The 16,761-nt window shown below is 35.4% G+C and overlaps 1 protein-coding gene and 1 long non-coding RNA gene across 2 annotated transcripts; one reads left to right on the forward strand and one right to left on the reverse strand.

Annotated features, from left to right (window-relative positions):
• Positions 1 to 7,250: 7,250 nt before the first annotated feature.
• On the forward strand, positions 7,251 to 7,979 carry LOC140180528 (secreted RxLR effector protein 161-like). The gene has a single exon (XM_072221750.1). It carries the CDS (start codon positions 7,251 to 7,253, stop codon positions 7,977 to 7,979), a length of 729 nt encoding a protein of 242 aa, XP_072077851.1.
• A 7,536-nt stretch (positions 7,980 to 15,515) lies between these two features.
• LOC112767389 (uncharacterized) lies at positions 15,516 to 16,462 on the reverse strand. The gene is made up of 2 exons (XR_003184889.2): positions 16,232 to 16,462; positions 15,516 to 15,859 (listed from the first exon to the last, which is right to left on the reverse strand). It is a non-coding gene; the product is annotated as an uncharacterized lncRNA (long non-coding RNA).
• Between the last annotated feature and the right edge of the window lie 299 nt (positions 16,463 to 16,761).

The following is a 16,761-nucleotide window of genomic DNA, read 5'->3' on the forward strand; positions in this document are numbered from 1 at the left end:
ATACTTGATTTGGAAAATGCATGTGGTATAATCAGTGACCATACTTCATCTCTTCTCATGAGCAATTGACCAAGGAATTGGTTATTGATCAAGATTTGAGAGATTGAATTGCAAGACATTGTAATTCAATCACTTAAGATTGCCAAGGAGATCAATGAGTGCATTGATTGAGGAAGAGATGAAAATGAACTTGATCCGGAGAATTGCAACATCTCCTAAGCCCAATGAACTCCCCATCTCTGATCTTACCCATTCTCTTTAATTTCTGCCATTTACTTTTATGAGCAAATCCCCCATTCCCATTTACAATTCTGCAATTTATTTTCAGTCATTTACTTCCAGTCCTTTAATTCTAGCATTTACTTTTCTGTTATTTACATTCCCACCATTTTATTTTCTGGAACTCTCAACCCAAATCCTGGATTCGCTCAATGACGAATGGATTTTTGATGGTATAGAATTTCACAAATGAATTCTCGTTGCAAGTATAGTTTCTAAACCAATCACTAATCCTTTCATACAAAAAGTTGTTTGTCACTAGTACAAACCCCTAAAATTTATAAACCGAAGTATTGGACCTCGGGTCGTTCTCCCTAGGAATTGTAATGAAGTGTCATGTTATTGGTTATGAGTTATTTTGGGGTTTTGGATAAGAAGCATGAAAAGTAAATGGCAATGAAAATAAACTAACAACTATAAAAGGCTCTTGGTAAGGTGTGAGAGCTAGAAGTCCTATCCTAGTTATCCTTCTCAATTGTGATGAGAATTGTTCATTGCTACCACTTAGTTAACTCTTACTAATTAAAGGAAAGTCAAGTGGATGAATTGACTTGAGCCACAAGTCCTAGCCAACTCCCAAGGAAAGACTAGCTTTAGTGCACTCCAAACCAATTAGCAATCTCTCCAATTATCAATCAACAAAGGAATTAGATAACTCAAGTGTCACTAATTACTCTACCTAGGCCAAGAGGAACAAAATCTACACTAAAACTAAAAGATGCATTTCAACAAACACATAGAGTGCAATAGAAGTAAACATTATTAATTGCAAGAATTAAAGGAAGCTACAACTACAAAGGCAAGAGATCAACAATAGAAAAGCAAAGAAGAACAATTATTATGAATTACCTCTTATTGAATTGGAAGAAAGTAGAAGGAACAATACTAGATCTACAACAAAATATAAGAACAACATAAAGGAAATTACAATAAAGGAATAGAAGAAGATTGAATGTAGCAACAAAGAATTGAGAGATAGAAGTGGAAGAAAGCAAAGATTAAAACCTAGATCTAAAAACTAAACCTAATTCTAATCCTAATTCTAGAGAGAAGGGAGAGCTTCTCTCTCTAAAACTCTAAAACTAAAAGTGATTATTGGTCAAAAGGTGGTTATATTGATGATGATCCTCATCCCCCTTAATCCTTCACCCTTTTATTCCTTTCCCTTAGCAATTTGGCGCCAAGAATGGGTTCAGAAACCCTCTCAAATCGCCAGGCACGTGTTGCATTAGTGAGGTCATGTGCCCTCATCGACGCGTGCGCGCACGGTACGCATGCGCGTCCCTGGCTAATTCTGCGATGTGCGCGCGAGCGCCTTGTGCGCGTGCGCGTGCATGGCTGACTTTGCTTCTTTGACTTTTTATGCTTCTCTCCACTTGTATGCTTCCTTCCTTGCTTCCTTTGATCCATGCCTAGCCTATTTCAATCCTGGAATTACTAGCAAACACATCAAGGCATCTTATGGAATCAAAGAAGAACTAGAATTCATCAAAATAAGGCTTAAAGAGCATGTTTTTACACTTAAGCACAAATATGGGAGAGATAACAAAATCATGCTAATTCCTAGGCTAAATGTGACAAAAGGTTATCAAAATACTCTAAATTCAATGCAAAATAAACCGTCAAATTGGAGCATCCATCATATTTTAGTCAATCAAATTTCATGGAAAACTCTCCACCACCACAGAATGATTCACTTTACTATGCTCATGGTGGGTGGGAGTATCAAGAACATGAAATGGGGTGCTTCCCAGGGTCACAAAATGGTCCATATTTTGATGACTTTGATCACTACTCAAGTTATGGCTGGGAAGATCAAAGTCAAAGAGATTTCACTCATTCATACCCCATTCATCAAGAGCCATCACCTCTCAATTATACAACCTCACCTCCAAGTTTTACATGCCTAAATCCTTCATCATTTGAGTATGCCTCAGCACAAAAGTCTATCCAAAATCCATACAATTCATTTCACCATCCACAAAACTCAATCCACTACCCACAAGAGTCATACCACTTTCAGAACACACAACCACAAAACAACCAATTCCATTCACAAACCAACCCCGCCCAACCATTACAACCTACCCAACCACCTTTAGATAGACTTGCTAGGATGGAACTCTTCATGGAAGAGCTCAAAAGAAGTAGAGAAGAAGAGAGACTCGTTAGGATAGAGCTCCTCCTTGAAGAAATAATAAAGACAAATGAAGAGGAGAAAATAGCAAGAAGGGACCATGAAGAAAAATTGAGACAGAATGCACAACTCTATTCTGAAGAACAATTCATTGAAGAGCTGAGAGCACAAAGAGAGACCACTTCACTCTCTCCAGAAACAGAGGAGTTCATTCAAAGGTCAAAAACAAATGAGAAAGTCAATCAAGGGAGCCCACACTCCAATGAAACAGAGAGTTGCATAGAGGGTGAGTTCATTGAACCACCAATTCAAGAAGTTCTTGATGAAGAGGATGCTCCACCCATCATACAATACCCAAATCCTGGAATCAAGGTGGTAAAGGCAATCAACATGAACACTAACAAAAGGATGGTGACCAAGAAAAGAAGGACAGTATTCATGAAGAAGAAAAGGTCAACCAAAAGCCATCCCACCCCCACCCCAACAAGCAAGTTTACTCAAGCTAACAATAGGAGAAGGCTTGCTGGGGAGAGGCACTCAAAACAAGGGGCATTAACTGGCTCCTCTTTCCTCTTGAGGTCATTCCTCTTAACAAACTGGAAGAAGAGGAAGAAAGTCATGAACAACATGTCAAGCTAATGACATTAAAAGAGCGCTTGTTGGGAGGCAACCCAACCGTAGGTAACATTTTCTTGCTTTGTTTAGTTTACTTTTAATAATTTGGCATATGATTGTACTCTAAGTTTGGTGTTTCCATGCAACAATTTGATTTTCAATCTTCACTGGGTACTTGCAACATTCTAAATTGACAGTGGCACACTAAGTTTGGTGTTGCCACTTAACTTTCATGCAAAGTACCATGCCAACACCACTTATTAATGCAATCACATTGTCTCTGTTTTACTTCTTGTGCTTTTGTTGTGATCCATAATCTTGCTTGCTGAAACACATGCATACTCACACTTTATTTTAAGACATTCATGATCCATCATAAACCCCGTCACTACTGTTTTAATTATTGCTTGAGTATAAGCAATCATTCTATGTCTGGTGTGGGAAGGGGAAGAATAGGAGGAAAAGGGCAACAACAATGAAGATAAAATACAAGGTGGTAAAGTTCCTTTCTCCTCTTACTTATTTCCAGCACTTTAATTTGCATGATTGTCTTCTATGTTCTTTGTATGTATGTGTGCTTTCTCCTTGTGAATAAGCATGTCAATTCTGTATTTTAAACTTTTTATTGATTAAGGCTGTGTTTTCTAGTCTGAATGTCATTACTGCATCCTTACTTTGCTTACTAGTATGCTTGTCCCTTTGAATCAAATGAAGAGAGAATTCTTATGTTTCAAAAGACCAGAGTGGAGTTCATATTATGGAGTACATTCATGAGTTTGTGATATGATCATAAGTTAGCTAAGTTGGTTCAACCATAAGGTGGGATGACAACTATCTGGCATGAATACTTTGCTTTGAATATACTCATGAGACTAAGTATATGACAAGATCCTAATAAGAGAAAGAGAAAAGAATAATGAAAGTGGAAAAACAAAAGAAAAAGAGTAAGCAATAAGGCTAGGCACCAATGGTTTTGATCTTAAGATATGTTTCTGTGGTGTTCCTGTGTGAGGGATCTACTTGGATGAATAAGCTCTTAGGGGTGCTTTATCACCTGGTAACTTGGGTTAACTAACCCGAGATTATCAGCTGAAAGTCCATCATCAAGAGTAACCCTCACCACAGAGCATTTAGTAACCCAAAGAGGTGCTGGACACCAAGGTCTCAAAAAGGAAAATAAATGAACTATATGTCTGTGGTGTGTATGTATGGGGGAGAGACTTGAGGGAGTAAGTCCTTAGGGGTGCTTCAACACCTAGCACCTTGAACCAACTGGTTCGGGAGTGTTGGCTGAAAGCTTATCTTAAAAAGTTGCCCCCTTACAGAGCACTTAGCCTAAGAACACCAATAAGCTCTGAAATGACAATAAAGGGATCAATGAATAAAAGTCTCATGGGATGTAAGCAAAGTGAGTGTTTTAAGACATGATAAAGGTCTGAAAGCCAGGAATGAACCTAAGATGCTATGCATGAAACCACCATAAAATTAGTGATATGACTTCCACAAGAATGACTCGTTGCTCTTGGCATTCCATTCATCATTCTCTTGTTCCAGTACTTGCTTAGGGACAAGCAAGCTTTAAGTTTGGTGTTGTGATGCCAGGGCATCTTGGCCAGTTTCACTGACCTTTTCTTTACTGTTTTTAGGTTAGTTTCATGCATTTCCTTAGGAAATAAGCTAGTTTTGGGTAGATATTCACTTACACCTTGATTCAAGCATACATTGTGCATTTTACATTATTTCATGAGGATTTTGCATGAGTTTAGTGACAAATTGTATGTTGCATTACCCATGACTTGGACTAGAACTTTGATGCACTCTATTGCTTGATTTCAGGACCAAAGGAAGCAAGGAATGGGAGGTAACTTGCAAAGTTAATGAGAAAAGTGATTGCCAATAATGCTCTCAAAGCCATCATTGACCACGTTAAGAGTCACGTTAACTAAGTTAACGTGAACTCTAACGTGGAGAAGGGAAGTTGAGCCAACGTTAGTGACACTTAACATTGTCACTAACGTTGGCAAATGCTCATAAGTGGCCACGTTAGAGTCCACGTTAACTTAGTTAACGTGGCCTCTAACGTTAGAAAGGGGGAGAAGCGCCAACGTTAGTGACATTCAACATTGTCACTAACATTGGCCTAAGGAGAAATATACCACGTTAACTCCCACATTAACTTGGTTAACGTGGGAGCTAACGTAAGAAGCAAGCATGGTCGACAACGTTAGTGACACCCAACATTGTCACTAACGTTCGAAGCAACCACACAACCCCCCAAGGAGCCACGTTAACTTCCACGTTAACCTAGTTAACGTGGAAGCTAACGTTGATGAGTGAAAGAATGGCCAACGTTAGTGACACTCAACATTGTCACTAACGTTGGGGATGGCTAAGCATGGCCACGTTAGAAGCCACGTTAATCTAGTTAACGTGGACTCTAACGTGAGGCATAGGGGTACCTTGGAACGTTAGTGACAATGTTGAGTGTCACTAACGTTCTCAAAGGATGGCAAGCCCACGTTAAAGAGCCACGTTAACTAAGTTAACGTGGGCTCTAACGTGGGAACAAAGGGGGTTTTTCAAAGTTATTGGAAATGTTAAGTCTCAATAACGTGTGCGAAGGACTTAGAGGCAACGTTAGTAGCAACGTTTATGCCACTAACGTTGAAGTTAACGTGGCTTTTACTTAGTAACGTTAGTGAGAAAGTTGATTGTCACTAATGTTCTCGAACTTATATTTTCACTAAACGTTAACACCCCTAACGTCCTAAGCTAAAGTCTCTGCCCACTTCACATTTTCTCTCTGCAAGTAAAGCCAAGCCCAAATGAAGAAGAGAACTGCTTCAAACTCAAGATCCAAAGGCCCAAGACTTGAAGAGCCAACTAGAAGCTAAGAGAAGTAGTATATATAGGAGTAGCTTTGAATTGTTAAGGAGTTCTGGAAGTTGGAAAAAGAGAACTACTCTCTGTATTTTACTTTCTCTGTAATTTCTAGTTCTAGGATGTATTCTCCATCTTTGTTTTCATTTTCTAGAGCTATGAACAACTAAACCCCTTTCATTGGGTTAGGGAGCTCTGTTGTAATTTGATGGATCAATACTAATTTTCATTATTCTTCTTCTATCTTTTCTCTTGATTTTACTTGAAAGCTTTCGATCTTCATCCAATGGAGTAGTTATCTTGGAAAAGAAGCTATTTAAACTTGGATCTCTTTTGAACCTTGAAAGAGGAATGAAGAGATCAAGCTAGAAATGCTTTCTCATGCTGGACTAAATTGGGTTTGGATGGGTATGTGACTATAACCCTCTCAATACTTGATTTGGGAAATGCATGTGGTATAATCAGTGACCATACTTCATCTCTTCTCATGAGCAATTGACCAAGGAATTGGCTATTGATCAAGATTTGAGAGATTGAATTGCAAGACATTGTAATTCAATCACTTAAGATTGCCAAGGAGATCAATGAGTGCATTGATTGAGGAAGAGATGAAAATGAACTTGATCCGGAGAATTGCAACATCTCCTAAGCCCAATGAACTCCCCATCTCTAATCTTACCCATTCTCTTTAATTTCTGCCATTTACTTTTATGAGCAAATTTCCCATTCCCATTTACAATTCTGCAATTTATTTTCAGTCATTTACTTCCAGTCCTTTAATTCTAGCATTTACTTTTCTGTTATTTACATTCCCGCCATTTTATTTTCTGGAACTCTCAATCCAAATCCTGGATTCGCTCAACTAGAACATTCTTCTAATTAAAGTTGCTTGATCAATCAATCCCTGTGGGATTTGACCTCACTCTATTGTGAGTTTTTACTTGACGACAAATTCGGTACACTTGCCGAAGGGAGATTTGTTGTGAGACAAGTTTTTCGTGCATCAGTATGAGAGGCTTAGCTCATTCTTGTTGAAAAACAATTTTCAAAGAGGAGCCACTGACACCACTTTATTTATTAGGAACTATCATGATCATTTTATTCTTGTGCAAGTTTATGTTGATGATATTATATTTGGTTCGGCTAATGAGGATTTGTGTGCAGATTTTGCTAAGCTTATGACCAATGAATTTGCTATGAGCATGATGGGAGAGCTCAACTTCTTTCTAGGCTTGCAAATCAAGCAAAATGTAGAAGGCATATTCATCCATCAAGAAAAATATGCAAAGGAACTTGTCAAGAAGTTTGGGCTGGACTGTGCTAAGCCAATGGGAACCCCATGCATCCCAATATCAAGCTTGATAAGGATGAACATGGTAGAAATGTTGATGAGATACGCTATAGAGGGATGATTGGATCTTTGATGTATCTAACCTCCTCAAGGCCTGATATCATCCAAAGTGTTAGAGTTTGCTCAAGGTTTCAATCAAAGCCTAAGGAGTCCCACCTCTCAGCTGTCAAGAGGATCATCCGATATGTGCTTGGTACCACTGATTATGGTTTATGGTTTCCTAAGACTGATTCATTTCAATTAGTGGGTTTCTGTGATGCAGATTTTGCTGGAGATAGAATTGATAGAAGAAGCACAAGTGGCATGTGCTGCTTTCTTGGGAAATCTCTCATTGTTTGGTCTAGCAAAAAGCAAGCTACAGTAGCCCTTTCAACAGCCGAAGCTGAATATATTGCAGCCTCTTCTTGTTGTTCTCAATTATTATGGCTGAAAACTCAACTAGCTGGCTATAAACTGAATGTCTCAAATATTCCATTATTTTGTGACAACATGAGTGCTATCAATATTTTCAAAAACCCTATTTTGCACTCAAGAACAAAACACATTGAAGTTCGATTTCATTCTATAAGAGAACATGTGCAAAATGGAAATTTAGATATTCAGTTTGTTAATTCTGAGGGTCAGCTGGCTGATATTTTCACCAAACCATTGATAGAGGATACGTTCTGCAAGTTACGAACTGAATTGGGCATTCTTACTTCATCTTTGTTTTCTTAATGATTCTGATCATGAGATCTTTTATGTTTTGTCTCATAAATCGCGGTGAGATTTTTTTGGCAGATGATGAGTATACTTCATTAATTCACTGTGAAGCTACTATATTCAAATCTGATCACAATGAATGATGGGCATCAAGTGCTAAAGCAGTCTCTAGAACTATGGGCTTTTCTTTATTAAAAATTTTGGGGAGTTTTCATTTTTTATTGATGACTAAAAGTGGGCTTTCAATTTTTTTGGCTTAAATTCAATTTTAATTTTTTTAGACAGCTGGACTTACTTCAATTTTTTGTCAGTCTCAAATTTTTGACATCTGCACTTTGTTTTAATTGGGCTTCACTTCATTTGCATCCATACATTAATTTCTAACTTTGTTTGCTTTTTATCCTTATTTCAAACGTACGAAGGTTACAGCTGTAACTTTCAAAACGTTTTCAAAGTTTGCAATTTTATCTTTTCAAGGTGCAACTTTTACACTTCTCTACGCCTATATTAACTTCCCACTACATGCATCAATTCACACTACTCTCTCCACTCTTTCCTCTTCTTCAAACAAGTGCTCTATAAAATGGCACGAAAGAAAAGAGCAGTTTGCAGAGGCTCCCGTAGTGGCACCCACCGTTCTGATCACACACACTCTTCTCCTTCACAATCCCCCACTCATTCCTCACATCTATCACTACCAAACCCTTCTCCTGATATGGCCCGCACTAAGACCACTGCTCGACGCCCTGGCGTTGCTCCTCGCCCTTCTCCTCCTCCTCCACCAAACACCTCTCAGCCTAGTTCATCCAAACCCAGTTCCTCCAGAAGAAAGAGGCCTCTTCACGAAGACGAAGAGACTCGCCCCACTCAGACTCGCTATACCCGCGGTATAGAGTTTGACTTCCCACTTCATTCTGTTTCTGAACCCAAGCTGTCAAACCCCATTACTTACAAGTCTTTCTATGTTGATTTTCCCCATGAGTCTTTTGATTGTCGTCGTTATCAATCTCTCATGAACTATCTATTTTTCTGCAAAGACATCCATTATCGCACGCTTTGTCCTCCTAAGCTTGTCAATCTTGACAAACTCTGTAGGAAAGGTCTGAACTTTACACCTCTGTTTGCATATCAAGGATGGATCCCCATTCTGTCCATCAAGGAGAAAGTTTATCCTGATCTGGTTCAGCAATTCTATAGTAACCTAACTTACAAAGAAGGGAGAATCGCTTCTTTTGTCAAAGGTAAGGTGATCATCATCGACAAATACCATCTAGGCAAAGCTCTAGATTATCAGGTCAGGGGGGTTGATGTGTATACATCGGGTAAGTGGAATGATACCATGAATGTGTCTTACTTTGAAGCTCTGAGTACTGTGTGCATCAATATCCCTCTCTTAGAAGGTACTACTCCTACTCACAAGTCTCTTGGCCCTATCCGTGCTCAGTTGCACAGGATTGTTAACCACATCATTTTGCCTCAGTGAGACTCTCTTCAACGTGTATCATTCTGTGACACACTGGTTCTATTTGCTTTACTTTCTAAAACTCCTATTTCTTTTGCTTACTTGCTTGTAAGACATATGCATGCTTGTGTCAGTACCAAAAATGCTTTACCATATGCCAGCTTCTTACAAAATTGTTTTAATATTATAATGTTGATTTTGGAACTGAGATTTCGAGAGACTGTAACTTATACATCAAAGGGGGTGGTGCAGTAAAGGAAACAGCTTCCAGGCGTCGCCAAATTGATGACAGCACTGATGTTCCATCTGTTGATGAGGATCCTCTGATTCTCCCTTCCACCTCCACTACGATCAAGGTCATGACCTGCATTCTGAAGATTGTGCTTGAAGAATTCATCAATCTGACGGACCTTCTTCTCCATCATGGTGCTGAGCGCAAAAGGAACCAAGTTTTGGAGGAAAATGCTCTCAAGAAAACTAAGGGAAGGATTCGCATTCTGAGGGACTTTGTGGAGGATGTCAAGGTTGGCCTCACAACATCTGACAATGAGGGGAGGACGATGGAACCTCTGATGAATCCAACTCTGATGCCTAGCTCTTCTTATCTCATCTGTGATTATGACTTAGTGTACTTTTTGGACTTATTTAATTTTCTGGATGACTGTAAAGACATTAACTACTCTGCTATTTATACTCTATGCACTAGTCACTAACAAATTTTGTGCAGGTTTTTCCTTTTACCCCTTGATGACAAAAGGGGGAGAAAAGAAAGGGAATGTTAGCTTTCGCTTAGGGGTTAATAGTAATAGTTAAGAACAATGATTTGTGGTGCTATAATTTATCTTGTGTTGTGCTTAGTGTTAATTGCTCTGTACTTTCATTACTGTGATATATTGCTTGAAAATATTGGTCTTAGCTGTTTTTAAGTTTTGTCCAGGTAAAAGCCATGATCAAGGGGGAGTAATGCTAGCAGTGAGGGGGAGTAACTCACAATCCAAAGGTCATCAAAGGAAAGTGTTCTTAACTCATTCAAATTAGTTTTTAATTCCCCTATTTTATCATGTCTGTCATCAAGGGAGAGATTGTTGAGCCTAGTTTAATTTTGGGTAAATTTATGATGACAAACATTGACTTGGGTTGAAAGCCCAATATTGTTTAATGTGTGGTTTAATGATGCAGGCCCATATGTCCAAGTTTATATTGCTTCAGTCCAAGTCCAGCAAGTGCTTCAGCAATGAAAAAGAGCCAAAGCTCATCCTCATAGCAACGTTCAGATATAAAATGGTTATATGCTTTGCTAAATGTTAAAGGAGGATAGCTGTATCATGCAAGGACAGGTGTGGCTCTGTAAAAGCAAGAAAGGACACTAGGACAACCACTAACCCAAGGACATCAGCTGAGCAATACTAGGATCGTGGTTGAGCAAAACACAAACGAGCAAAGAGCACAGAGTAGCAGCAAGGAAATGGAGCAGAATGCAAAAGAAGAGCATGCCAAGGAAGAAAGCAAGGAAAAGGACCACAGAGGTGGTGGACGAGCTCCTCCAACAGCAAGGGTAGTGGAGCATGATGAAGAAGGACAGCTTGCTAGCTGTGCCAGCTCCAACGGGCAACAAGGACAAGCAAAAGGATGAAGCTACAATGAAGCTAAGTTGAAGATATATAACAAACTTCACTCCACCATTTCAAGTTAAGAAAAAGAAAGCACACATATAGAGCACCATCTCATACATTGAGCTGGAATCTTTTTCTTCTACTCAAGCTTAATTCTAATCTTTGTGTTATGGCTGTCTTGTGTTATTTTTTGTTTTGAAAAGGCAATTATGTGAGGTTCAAAAGCCAAGAGAGAAAAGGCAAGAGTGATGCAAAATAGCCACTGATTTCTGATGTAATTTGGGTTTATGAACTAGGATTAGTTTCCCTTGCCAAGTTGGGTTAGCACTTGGTGAGATTGAATCTGTTTAGATTCTCCTTCCAAGTTGGGACAGCAATTTGGGGTTGCTAAGCTTTGGTGAAGAAAGCTTAGGGGTAGATACTAGTTGAATTAGGGAGTAATTCAATAGTATTGGTGTATGTAACCTGAGAAATATAGTGAAAATTCTATCATGGTTTGTGGTGGAGACTGGACGTAGGATTCATGGCATTGAGAATCCGAACCAGGATACATGCTGGCCTCTTTCTCCTCTTCTCTGCTCTTTTAATGTTCTGCATATGAGATAATTTCAAATAATCTCCTGCAACTCGAGCAACAGCAAAAACAGAGCTTGAAACTTTAGTTTTAAGCTAACTTGATTCAATCCCCTTCTCAAGTTCAACTAGAACCATCAATGAGTTTTTCTTATAATTTAAAACTATTTTCTTTGTCTTGGATTTGGATTTTTGGCTTTTTTGCTAATGTATCCAATTTCTGTTAGTCAAATAATTTTTCTACCTTTAGTTTTTTGTCTTTGATTTCGTCTAATTGATTTTAGATCTTTCCGTAATAACTTAATTTAGAAAAACCTTAGATTCAATGTTATGAAAATCAAGTTTTTTTACATGTTCAATTGTTATTTGTTTGGATAGTGTTGTATATTATATAATATAAATAAATATAACTATAACTATAGCGTTGTTAATTATCTTCAATTTTTTTTTAGTATAACACCTTCATCATCATAATGTCACACTTTCGACTACGTCATTCTGATAGCAAGAAGTACTACAACGACTTCATGTACTTAATAACATATGAGCCATTGACTTGAAACCATATTGCTATTTTCTTTGAAAAACCGAAAAAATACTTAATCTTAAAAACAAACAAACATATTCAAATATACATAACTTCTTACATAAGTAACTTATAAATATAATATACATATATAACGTACAATTCTTATCCCTCTTTTAAGATTACAATAATAAAGGCGAGCAAAAAATAAATAATACCTAAACTAAAATGTCGTATAAGAAAAACGCAATAAAATTCTTCGTAATCTTTTTCATCCGTTCTCTGAAAAGATAAAGTTGTACGGGGTGAGAACCTAACCACACGGTCTCACTACTGAGTTTCAGAATTGTCATAAGAAAATATTTAATAAAAAAATCATTTTCAAGCTTAGTGATTATCGTTGTCTTATGAATTCTTTGAAAACTGATGGTTTGACCATAAAAAATGCAAACCTTTTTAAAAGAAATCAGTTAATTACTGAGAAATCCAAACTCACTTTTTAGATAAAAGAATCTTAAAAGTTTTCTAACAGTATGAATGAGCGACCTGTTCCAAACATAGGTTCAATAAGTCTATGCTGAACCAGTTTGATATTTCATACTTTAATAAATCACAACACAAACCAATCATGGCTTTCGGCCCAAACAGCTCAATCAACATCCAATTCATTACAACCCACCTAATTTCAGTCACAAACACAAATAATGAGATTCAAACACAATCAAGAGCAGTTACGTCAAGTATAGCAATTAGCAATTAAACAGAATTATTCACATAGGCAAACCAATTGTAATAGGTAACCCAAACAATGTCACATAGATGCATATGATGAATGCCTGCCCTATGGCTAATGAGCTCATTTGTCGGTTATACAGCCAACCCGACATGTCCTGGTAGCTACCATGGAGTCAAATATAATATCCATGGAGTCAAACTCTAAGCTCAAATATAATATCCATGCGCGCACAAAGGGACTGTCCAATGGTTAGCTACCAGGACATGTCGGATTGGCTGTATAACCGATAAATGAGCTCATTAGCCATAGGGCAGGCATTCATCATATGCATTTATGTGACATTATTTGGGTGTGCCTATTGTAATTGGTTTGCCTATGTGAATAATTTTGTTTAATTGCTAATTGCTATACTTGACATAACTGCTCTTGATTGTGTTTGAATCTCATTACTTGTGTTTGTGATTGAAATTGGTTGGGTTATGATGAATTGGATGTTGATTGAGCTGTTTAGGCTGAAAGTCGTGATTGTTTTGTGTTGTGGTTTAGTAAAGTATTAAATATCAAACTGGTTCAGCATAGACTTAATGAACCAATGTTTGGAACAGGTTGATCATTCATACTGTTAAAAAACTTTTAAGATTCTTTTATTTAAAAAGTAAGTTTGGATTTTTGGGTAATTAACTGATTTTTTTAAAAAATGTTTTCATTTTTTATGGTCAAACCATTGGTTTTTAAAGAAATCATAAGACAACGGGAGGTTGAAAACGATTTTTTAATTAAATATTTTTTTATGACAATTCTTAAAATCAGTGATGAGACCGTATGGTTAGGTTCTCACCCCTACAGCTTTATCCTTTTAGGAAACAGATGAAGAAACTTACGAAGAGTTTTATTGTGTTTTTTTTTTACCAAAGATAGGAAACTCGAACCCACAACCTCTTAATTGAGCATGGAAAGACTATGTCATTTGAGTTATAACTCATTAGCTTATTTTATTGTGTTTTTTTATTGCATTTTTCTTATATAATATTTTAGTTTAAGTTTTATTTATTTTTCCCTCGCTTTTATTATTATAATCTTAAAAGAGGGATAGAAATTATACATTGTATATGTATATTATAATCTACTTATATAAAAAGTTATGTATATTTGAATATGATTATTTGTCTTCAAGATTAAGTAAACAAGGCGAGGTCTAATTTGCGCGTGAAGGAAACAAGGCGAGGTCTAATTTGTTGAATGGATGTTGCATCACACGTTACTTAGAAATAGGTTGTTAATGTTCAGTTCTTTACCAATTTTAAAACTTTCTTACAAAATAGGTGCATTTGATTAGGATTTTGTGTCATATTTGAATATTATAACAATATCAAAGTCTTATTCTACTAAATAAAATTATCTATATAAATTAAACAAAATCATTAAATTTATTATGTATCATATTTATAGAGAAATTGATTACGTATAAATTTTTTTTTAATAATTTCATGTATGATTTTCTTAGATTTTTTAATTTGAATCATTTATACAAACTCGATCCTAAATTGCGAAAAAAAAAATCACGATTTATTATTTACTCCCCTTCGCATTGTGATCACTATAAAACACAAATTTTTATCTAGTCATACCAATTATAACTAGCCATAACTAGCAAAGCTACCAAAACATACATAACATGCTAACACACAAAGAAAGAGTTACACTCATAAATGAATGCTTGGTGGATCTTTATCCGATATATCTAAATGGTAAAATACAATACACATTATTCCAACTCTCTCTCTGAGTCATATTTAAATATAAAAAAAGGAAATTATCAAAATAATATAAAAAAATTTGCGTAACTGACAAAACTAACTTTTAAAATGTTAATGATAAATAAACTTCCAAAAGATTTAACAAGATGATAAAAAAAATTATATATTAAATATATATTTTAAAAAATTTTAGAAAACAAATTTTGATACAAATTTTTATAATCATAATTAGAAAATAAAATATTTCCTTTCTTAAAAGTTGGTAAATTTTTTTAAATGAATTTTTAAAATTTTTTATTATGAATGACCACATTTTTTTGAAAAATAAAAAAAAATTTAGAGATCAAAATTTGTTTTGAATTTTTTTTGTACATCTTTTAAATATTTATTCAAATATTGTTACAATACTTTAGATTTAATAGATAAGTTGTTTGTTAAATATGATATTTTTTGTTAGTTAGTTAAAATATAATATTTTTTAGTTCTTTTTGTGTATTTTCAAATCAATCAGAGATTGTTTTGTAGATAATATTTTTCAGGAACTATTTTGTCAGTGATTGAATATTTTAGGTATCGAATTAACAGTTAACCCATATAAAAAAAAATGTTAAATGACTAATATTTTTTGCTTTGCATTTGTCTCATATTTAAATTAATATTAGCCAAATTTTTGTTTTACTATAAAAATATTGATCTCTAACCTTTCTTATTATAAAAGGTTATATTAGGCCTTATAGAAGATAACTGTGAGTAGTAAATTCAAGTTTAAGCGGCTTATTGTAGCTTGTAATGTATGTCTGATTTTTTTTTGGTATGGTCGTGTCCGAGTGAGAAAGTCAATAAGTTAACGTACAGATGTAAATGATAATTGAATAACTTAATACTGCACCAAAGAATTATAACATAAATAAATACGAATGAAAAAGCAAGGATATTACATACACACGCAGATTGGCTATGCAAATTATTTAAGGGAAGCTAAATGGTTATAATATCAAACTAATATAGTATTAGATGTGGTATGGAACTCAATTAATTTGAGTATCATAACTAGCTCCGTGGAATAATAAAAATGAAAAAAAAACTTGCTATACAGAAAAGTAATGAGTTATATGTAACTTGACATTCTTTATTTGTGATTCATGGGTGGGTAGAACGGGCCCTACGTGATCTTGGTGGCGACTTTAAGGGATGATCGCTGAAACGGCCTCGTTCCTCTCCGTCATCCCTAAAGCAAAAACAAAACAAAATATATATATGAAAAGTGAACACTTTGATCAATGTAAATACAAACGGTGTATTTATTTATGTATAAAAATTTTGATAAATCTAAGTATAAATTTCTATAAATATGAGTGTAAAATATTATTAGTCAAAGTGCTAATCCAAAATAATAATATTTATTAATTATATAGCATTACTCAGAATAGAATGTACAAAAATTAACACAACTCTAAATAGCAAATAATACCAAATAAGTCGTCTTACTCAACTACATTTAAAATACTAAAGAGATCAATTAGATACTAATTCAACTTAATCATGGATGCACGTACACGGGTTAAATTATAATTAAGTATATATATAGTAATAAAGTTACCCAAAAACAATGGATGGCTGAATAAGAAGCAGTGCTAGGCAGATACAAAGCAAGCATTGAAGAAAGAAAGAGAGTCTCATTGTGACGACAAGATACAAGGAGGACTTGCATATAATGGTTATACTTAGCTTCTTCCTTTCTTTCATTATATACTGTGTAGTTTGGAAGTTTCGATGCAATGAGATTCAATAATTGTGTTAGGTGGGTCTCTCTCCTTTGCTTTGCTAGTTGCTAGTATACTTCGAATTTGGTCACTTTATTTTTTGATTCGTTTGGAAAATATTTTTATGTTAATATCTTAACACATTAATAAGTTTAGTTACTTTGATTGAATATCTATCATCATTATTTTTTAAAGTTGTTATAGATTATCCATCAAAATAATTTTTGAATCAATGAAAATGATTATCAGATTGAATAAAAATTACAATTTACAAGACTGACCAAATAAGTAATTAACTAAAACCAAAGTCTATTATGCTAAATCTAAAAGGAAAAGCTATTAAGTGAATGATTAATGTATAGCCAAT

This window comes from Arachis hypogaea, chromosome 17 (genome assembly GCF_003086295.3).
Source record: "Arachis hypogaea cultivar Tifrunner chromosome 17, arahy.Tifrunner.gnm2.J5K5, whole genome shotgun sequence".
Classification (NCBI taxonomy): Eukaryota; Viridiplantae; Streptophyta; class Magnoliopsida; order Fabales; family Fabaceae; genus Arachis; species Arachis hypogaea.